This window comes from Octopus sinensis, linkage group LG1, assembly GCF_006345805.1.
Source record: "Octopus sinensis linkage group LG1, ASM634580v1, whole genome shotgun sequence".
Taxonomy (NCBI): Eukaryota; Metazoa; Mollusca; class Cephalopoda; order Octopoda; family Octopodidae; genus Octopus; species Octopus sinensis.
This window is the reverse complement of record NC_042997.1, coordinates 176,266,682-176,276,211: the sequence shown is the minus strand read 5'-3', so window position 1 is coordinate 176,276,211 and position 9,530 is coordinate 176,266,682. Positions and strand designations below refer to the sequence as shown.

Here is a 9,530-nt window from a genome sequence, read left to right as displayed (position 1 = left end):
GTGGAACAAGCGTGTTGTTAGGTTTGATTTTTTCCATTAGAGAAGGACTCAAGACATAGTCATAAGTCCCTATTCAACCTTTTGAGCCCAAGATTGAAGTACAACCTGAATCTCCTTCTTACAGGCCCTGGCTAGATACTCTGTGTCCTAAAATATAAGGAAGGATGTGCATGACCAGAGTCAAATTAAGGCCAACTGGCGCCATGTGCACAACCCAACACTGGTACCTATCAATACTCCCATGGTTTAACTGACAAAACATTAAGGCATAATCACTGCTGAACGGGAAATAATAGAATAAGAACTCAGGTTCCACTGCATTAAATTTAAGTTGTTTTAAATTTCATTTATTTAGTACTAACTAGGGCAACAGAGGAAAGAAAGGATTTTCAACAATTTTATTTTTCAATTAATTTTCTAAAACCACTTATAATTTATCATTTGCACCTTGTACTGATAAAAAAATGGTCCCACTTTCCTTGGTATCCTAACCACATGCTTGTGTTGTATTATTTCAATCCAGTAGATAAAAATAAACAAACCCCACCAAAACTATATCAATTCAATCTACACAGTAATGCTTTCATCACATCCAATTTAGCACTATCTCTTTGGTACAGGTCAGGCTCTGATCACAATGAGAATTACTTCATTGCTTCAGAATAGATACTTATAAGATTTTAGCCAGAGAGATGGTAAGTGAGATGTAATAATCTTGCCTCTTCTGGAGACTTTTATGTACCTAAGACAAAAAACCCAACCGTGAATAAAAACTGCATTGGAGACTGTTTGCTGAGAATTTATCACTTCACTATATAGACAGTCAATGCATAAAACCTTCCCTCACACATGCATGTATACACATGCACACACACATACACAGTGTCTCTCTCACATATGCACTTTTATTGCTATGGATATGAAAATATTTTAATTTTTAACCTACTAAGTATTAAAGCATGTTTGTTAAATACTTCTGATCACCAGACAAAACAGAGACCAAACAAACACTGCTCGATAGAAGAATGTAAAATGAACATGGAAAAACTTATGCAGAACTAATGGCCATATCAGCCTTTCAGATGGCAGTCATGTTCCCTAGAAAGCGAGCAGGCTTTTTGGATTTTTAAAAATTTGTTAAAATTGCTAGAGAGTGGCGGTTGTTTCCCACCTCATGCTCGCCAGATCCTTGCTTTTGGTTCCTGGAGCTTCTTTGCTGTAGAACTTTGGTCCCGAAACTTTCTGATCACCATCACCAGCAGCTGCAGCAACAGTAGTAGTAGTAGCAGTAGTAGTAATTCCATTCCCACCTCCTCCATCACCAGTAATGCCACAGCTTGCTAGGCTTGCAACAGTTGCCGTTGTCCCCCCAATGCAGCAACTGTTGGCTATGTGACACAACATGTCAGTGGTGGAATTTAGTAGCTGCTCGCTGAGCCTAAAACAGCAACCAAACCACTTACCCAGTTTGTGTAAAATATCAGGGTTTTTTTCTATAACTATACATTATTAAAATACTATAACAAATAGATGATAAAAAAACCCACATATATGTATATATATGTATGTATATATATATATATATATATATATGAAGTCAAAGGTTAAAGAAAGACAAGTAACAAAGGTTTTGTTTATGATGGATTTTAAAGAATGAATTAGTAAAAATTAATCTTTTCAGTGTGTGCTTGTGTGTATGAAAAACTAATTTCTGTATAAATCCTTAAAAACGTTTTAGCCCGAAGGCCGCGGCCATGCTGGGGCACCACCGCTGTATGATGATGTTTAGATATTAAAATTAGTTTTTAAAAAAATCAAAAGAAATTGTAAATGTAGAATAAAATTAAGATAGATTGGATGCTTAACAGCTGGTGATAGATGGATAGCTTGTTAGCTATAGATTGATATGTAAGTAACTAGATAGGGGCAGAGTGGAAAACAAAAAAGAAAAAAAGAAAAGAAAACAACTAAAAAGTAGATATCAGTATAATTATTAAGCAGAAAAAATGGTTTCTTATTTAGGCTTAAGGTCTAAATTTTGAAAGGAAAGAGTTAGTGAATACCAATGACCACTGTGCATAACTGGTAAGGTTACTTTTCTCAGAAGAGGTATATTTGACTGAATAAGCACTAATAAATTACTGGTACCTACCTTACTGACTATTGTACAATGAGGGGTAAAATCTGATCAGTAACATTCTAAACCAATTCTAGTATTTTATGATCATAGTAACCTCTGTTGCTTTTAGTAATTAACATATCAAAGAATTTGATGAAGCTCAATTGGTAAGATGTGTAATTTGAATTTATCTTTGAATGTCTTATGAAAAATAAATCATATTTTGGCATAATGTTAGAAATTTACAGCAAAGAAGTATAATCAATTGAATCAACCCTAGAACACACCTGATACTCATTTCATCATTTCCTCGAAGAAGGAATGGAAAAGTTGATAAAGTTTTCAATTTAGAATGTAGATTACTGGAGTAGAATGCTATGAACATTTATTCCACTCTACCTTTCTTTCATTCTTTATGACAAGCTTTCAAGACAAGCCATCTTAAAGTGTGATAATCAAAATCTTCATGAGAAATATTTATACTCAATCAGTAGTCAAGGTCCAGGTGTGGATCCATTTTCCAAGCAAAAGTTATCAAAATAAGCAACAAAAGAGCATGAAGAACTGGTACCACCACTACCACTGTAAATTAATCCTAAGATCACCAATTGTCAACAAGAGATGTCATAATAACGATCTCATAAATTAGTGTACAGAACCTGGTGTTGAATATTGGCCATACTTATTTCATGTACTCTGGCAAAAAGTCCAATTTGGTGAAATTTTATCTTGGAATAGTGAGAGATGAAACAATGTTACAGTGCACTTAAGGTATGTAGTTGTGATTTTAATTTCTGGACTGGGCAGTATGTTGTGTACATGAACAAATAATAATAATAATAATAATAATAGTAATAATAATAATAGTGCCTGGTGTACCCTTATCAGACAGGTAGTCATGATGGCTATAATGGGCTTCATATATTTTACCCCAGTGTCTCTTTGATGGCATGTGCTGCTCTTTCACTCAATAATAATACTACTACTACTACTACTAAAAATAATAACAACAATCCTTTCTACTATGGATGAGGGAAAATTACAAGGGGGGAAAAAGACAAACAAAAAAGTAGAAGTTTGTGTAGAATTGATTGTGAAAAAAAATAGAAGAAAATAAAAAATAAAACTTATTGGAGTCTCTTTCAATCCTAATTGTAATTCATGATGTATAATTAATATAACTAATTGCAAATAATTATTGACTGCAACAACATGAAAATTTAGAAATTCTTTGTGCACATATATTAAAAGAATAAAAAGTAAAATAAATAGAAGTCTATAATAATAAAAGCGAAATTCTGTCTGTCCGTCTGGGACCCCTGTATCTCAGTCTATATTTGCTTTATATAGACATATTATAACTTTTTGGAATTGGGATGATTCTCGGATTGAAAATCTCCCTTCATTTGGTTCTTGAGCATCCAGCATTGGGATTTGATTTTAAAGCATTTGGGTTGCTATTTCTAGCAGGCAAAGCTTGGCTGATTCATGCCAGCTTGGTTGGTGTTTGTCAGATGATGTCAGAGATCAAGGGAAAGATGAATGACATTTGCTTCATTAATTTTATACCGAGATAAGAACTTTGAGACAAAATGGCCAACAGTTGGAATTCAACTTGGGACTGGAACAATAAAACGATTGCATTACAAAATTGATTCTCATCCATCTGATCAAACACCACCAGGGCAAATAGTCATTATAGACGTATTATAGTTGTGCTATTTAGCTCTTACTTTTGGGTTGCAGGCCCAGTTAGCCCTCCACAGGAACTAGCTTAAAAGTGCACACAGAGTGCGGCTTTTGAGTTAGTAAATGAATAAAGAGAAATGAAAGAAGATAAAAATAACAGTGTGAACCTTAATTTATAATCTATATGCCAGAGAAAGTGAGAAACTGACCCTATGCACCTTATGTAGTAATGTGGACTCATATATATATATATATATATATATATATATATATATATATATATATATGTGTGTGTGTGTGTGTGTGTGTGTGTGTGTGTGTTGTGTGTGTGTGTGGTGTGTGTGTGTGTGTGTGTGTGTGTATACATATTCTTTTATTTGTTTCAGTTATTTGACTGCTGCCATGATGGAGCACTGCCCTGAAGGTTTTTTTTTTTAGTTGAACAAATTGACGTCTGGACTGGACTTATTTTTTAAGCCTAGCACTTCTTCTATCAGTCTGTTTTACTGAACTACTAAGTCATGTAAACACACCAATACTAGCTATCAAGCAGAGATAGGGGAACAAACACTGGCACACACACACGTATACGATGGCCTTCTTTCAGTTTCTGTCAACCAAATCCACTCACAAGGCTTTGATTGGCCCAAGGCTATAGTAGCAGACACTTGCCATGCAGTACCATGTAGTGAGATTGAGCCTGAAACCATGTGGTTTAGAAGCAAGCTTCTTACTACACAGCCATACCTGCATCTCTCTCTCTCTCTGTATGTATGTATATATATATATATATAATGTTATCTGCCAGCCTCGTCTGGCCCCCGTGCCGGTGGCACATAAAAAGTACCATCTGATCGTGGCCGTTTGCCAGCCTCGTCTGGCACCTGTGCAGGTGGCACGTGGTTGGAGTTAGGAAGGGCATCCAGCTGTAGAAACACTGCCAGATCAGACTGGGCCTGGTGCAGCCTACTGGCTCTCCAGACCCCAGTTGAACCGTCCAACCCATGCTAGCATGGAGAATGAACGTTAAACGATGATGATGATGATAAAATCATCGTCATTTTACATTTAAAAACGAAATTGTTAAATTGCTGAGTAGGTAAATTTGTTAAAAGTTATTTCTTTCATGAAGCTGAAATGCTCATAGTTCTAGTATTCAACCTCTTCTATAAGTTTTGTAGTATGAAAGTGGAATGAGAGGAATCTCACAGGGTTAAGAAATAGTGGTATTACACTGGTAGCTTTATTGACAAAAGCAAGCTGATACCTATTCTTAACAGCTACATGAAGTAAGGCCCCTACAATAATGTAGCTTGCTCTAAGACAAAATAAAACACCAGCAGAAGGTACAAATTAAACAACGAACTAAGATGAGGATCCAATATTCTTGACATTTGGCTATTTTACTCTGCAAAAATTTTGTTTAAAATTTTGAAAGGTGGGAAGTATAATTATTATACAGTGACATAAGTGCAGGCATGGCTGTGCGGTTAAGAAACTCACTTTGCAATGACATGATTTTGGGTTCTGTCCCACTGCAATGCACCTTGGTCAAGTGTCTTTTACAATAGGCTGGTATCCCTGGGTTAACTATGGTGTTGTGAGAGAATTTGATACACAGAAACCCATCATACATACATATAGGTGTGTGTGTGTGTATGTGTGAGTGTATGTCTCAATCTCCATTGTTTGACAACTGGAATTGGTTTGCTTATATTCATCATCATCATCATCGTTTAATGTCCGTTTTCCATGCTAGCACGGGTTGGACAATTTTGACTGAGGGCTGGCGAACCAGATGGCTGCACCAGGCTCCAATCTTGATCTGGCAGAGTTTCTACAGTTGGATGCCCTTCCTAACACCAACCACTCCAAGAGTGTAGTGGGTGCTTTTTACGTGCCACCAGCAAGGGGCCAGTCAGTTCCTGTAACTTAATTTATGTGGGCACCACTGAAGGGTTTTTAGCTGAACTAGCTGCGGTTTATTATCTATTTCTTGGACTAGCTGCAGTTCAAATAATAGATATTCAGGCTCATCTTGGTTGTTATAGTAACAACATTTTGTCTGTTGTACCTACTGATCATCTTTAGTTTAGCTAGTGGGCATGAGTTGAATATTTGGATCAGTCAAACAATATATACTCTGGGTCAGGCAATACCAATATATACTACCAAATATGACAGGCATATGAAACACATATATATATATATACATATATACGACGGGCTTCTTTCAGTTTCCGTCTACCAAATCCACTCACAAGGCTTTGGTCGGCTCAACGCTATAGTAGAAGACACTTGCCCAAGGTACCACGTAGTGGGACTGAACCCGGTTGGTTAGCAAGCTACTTACCACACAGCCACTCCTGCACTTCTAGTTTAAATGAAAGAAATTAAAAAAATGTTTGATGTGTGCATCTATTACATGAACTTTTCCATACTAGTGAAAGTGGAATGGTTTTTGATGGAGCAATGAATATCTTTCTTGCCACAAACCACTCAAATGTGAAGGAGAGGAACTTACTTTTACTACTTATGCAAACTGATAATCCTTGTTCAGGACTACAGGACAATAGTGCAACAATAAGGTTTGAACCCATGATGATGTGGTCTGCAATTCAGCACCTTAGCTGCACAGCCATTATGCTACTGTTTATATTGTTTATACTTATGATGCACTTATGACTATATCTATATATGTGTGTGTGTATATATACATACTGCTTCACAGAAGGAAATAAAAAATTATGTCTTAAATAAATTAAGGGGTAATATTAAAAAAAAATTGATTATTATAACTATAAAAATTGTTTATGATATGTGTTTGTGTGTTTGTCTGTGTGTGTGTGTGTGTGTGCACATGGTGTTGTATAAATACAAAACCTTTCTGATATTTTACTCAATATCAAATTTAAGAATTAGCTACAAATTACTTAACAATCTAGTTCTGATGGAAAGCAAAATGATTTTCTACACCACTTTTAAATGTTTTGATAAGATAAATGTTTGATTAAAATCGTTAATTTTTAATATGAAAAAAAAAAAAAAAATCTTTAAAGGGAGACAATCATGGAGATATTGTAGTTCCTTTTCAAAATGCTATTTACTTAGTAGTAATTTGCTCATTTGCAACAAAATACATTTGAAATATCATAGACTTTCAAAGGCGTTTTAATAAAAACAGTTAAATAAATACATTTTTGTATCAAATTCCAATTATTTTTAGTATAAGAAGGGTAAAAATACAGTCAAATACAATAGCCTGAAAGCCTTTAAAATTTCAAATTTTAACAAATGGAAAGCAGTTGTCGATTAATTTATAAAGTTATATATGTAAAATTATGTAGTATCTTAAAATTCAATTCTTTTCTCTGATATTTACATTTAATTTTTTCATTCTGAAATACTATAGCAAAAATATGGTGCCTCCCTTTAAAGCAGAATTAGTATTTGATGTATTAAAATGTAGACACATGCACTCAAAGGTATAAACTGTGAGTGTATGTGCCAAGAGTTTCTAGATGCTTGCTTCTGTTCAGTGAAGTTGAAATAACATACCTTGTAACTTGTTTAGCCCTGGCCTGTGATGTGGGAAGTTTTGAAGGGTAGTCATTTATCACCGAAGGCATGTTGGATATCCTTTCAGGGCTGTCTTCATCCACTGGAGATTTGCAAGAAATGGCATCACGTACACTTCAAAAATAAAGAAATAGTAAACGAAATAAAATTCAGAAAAATAAGTAAGACATTATTAAACAAAGTCAACATAGCATTAAGTATAATTATTAACAACAGAAGCAACAATAATGAATAATACACAATTTTTGTTTGGTGTTTCCTTTTCAGGGATATCTCTGAAAACAAGACAACGTGGCAAGAAGGCTCCATGTTAACTAAAATTAAGGCGTTGACTTAGCTCAAATCCCAATATTACAAATACTAGCATTGGTATTGTTCTGTAAAGAGGGCCATTAAGAATATAGATAATCTTAATCAAAGACATAGATGGTTATTATAATGTTACTATTATTTAATGCACACATGTATAGGTTTCCATACTTACAACTGGAACTGAATAGTACAACTGGAAGTAATCTAGGTGACCATAGTAAGAGTACATAGAGCAATGATATTTTGAACTGTAACTAAGCAACTGAGTTGAATAAAGCTTGGAAAGTAGCCACCAAGAGTTTCATTATCATTAGTCAATAATAATAGTATATGTAGAGGTGCTTGCTTGGACATGATGCAGATATCCCCTAGATTTGTAATCCAGAAACTATTCTCATTTCTAAATGAGCAAATAAGTAAATTTCAATATCAAATGAAATTTGCTTTTAGTATCCAGCAGGTCAATACAACCAATTCCTCTATTATATTATTAATAATAAAAATGTGAAAAATACTGAAGAATTAATGGGCATGATTCTGGTGAATCATATTTTAGGTGGAAGCTAACCCATTTCAGTAATGACATGATGCAAAGCAAAAAAGTGTTTCTCTGGCCAGTAGACCATATGAACAGCATTGATATTAAATCACACACACACACACACTCTCACTCTCTCCTTGTGTTTCTGTACATTTTTCAGTGGTTCTACACTTAATGTCGGCATACTATACTCTAGGTAGGTGGATCGGTACAACTGTTGTGATTCCTTATGTCTCTTAACATTTTTGAGTTCAAAACTTACTGAAGCCAACCGTACTCTTCATCTTTCTTCAGATAATAAATTAAATACTTGTCATAACTATACACTTCATCAAAATGTGACATTGTGCCAATGTTGGAAATTAATATGATTTGAGTGAATGTATGGTAATAATTAAAAAAAAGGATTAAAGAAATGAAATGACAGAGCAGAGAATTAGATGCATCATAAAGTTTAATTTTGTCAATATGGCTTTGAGTTCAAATCCTGCTGTGATTATTTTTATAAATAAAATATTTGCTATTGATATATTGAAGTCAATTTGATCAATTATATAGCCTGTCACACAGTAAAAGGAAAAAGAAAATAATAATTGGCCAGTGGCAAATAAACATTTAATTTTGTTTCTTTTACTTCAAAGAATATTATTCAAAGAATTAACTTCTAAATATAATTAGCAATAAACATTTTCTTTATTTTATATATGCTAATATGTTATTATTGAATATTAAATATTGCACATCAAAATGTAACATAGAAGTAACAAACACAAATTATTAGAATTAATTGTTCTAATTCTGGAAAGTTTCAATTATTTTAAAAATAATTAATATTTTAGCAATTATCGTAGAAATTCAAATATATAATCAATCAATATTATACTGATTTGAAAAAAAACAAAACAAAACAAAATAAATCTATTGTTTGGTTGTTTGCAAAGTAATTTTTCAGTTGGCTTTGCACTGACTCAGGGAGTGGAGAAAATGAGTGTTGCAGCAATGAGGTCCTTTCAAAGGAATGAGTGACATAAGCAAAGGGAAAAAGCTGCAAATGAGAATGGGAGACAGATTCTGGACTTGGTTTACAACAAACTTAGCTTCCACTTTACAATGACCACAGCATACTTTATATTATAGCATATAACATTTGGAACTGCAAACATGTAGTAAACTATAGTTTTAGATCTTATATATATATATATGTGCATGTGTATGTGTGTGTGTGTATGTATATATATATATATATACAGTTGAATATGGTACTTAAGTTAAAGGCACCAGAATTTGGTA

General features: G+C 33.8%; 1 protein-coding gene across 4 annotated transcripts in view; it reads right to left on the bottom strand.

The window, feature by feature from the left end:
- The window catches only part of LOC115218689 (mucin-5AC), a 170,864-nt gene that overhangs the window by 20,903 nt on the left and 140,431 nt on the right, over window positions 1–9,530 (bottom strand). For 3 of the 4 annotated variants that reach the window (XM_036507088.1, XM_036507079.1, XM_029788625.2), the window contains 2 exons: window positions 7,367–7,501; window positions 1,172–1,438 (listed from right to left, as the gene is read on the bottom strand). In XM_036507088.1, coding sequence (XP_036362981.1) covers window positions 1,172–1,438; window positions 7,367–7,501 — 402 coding nt within the window. The remainder of the gene's footprint in view (window positions 1–1,171; window positions 1,439–7,366; window positions 7,502–9,530) is intronic. The other variant, XM_036507093.1, reaches the window with a different exon arrangement.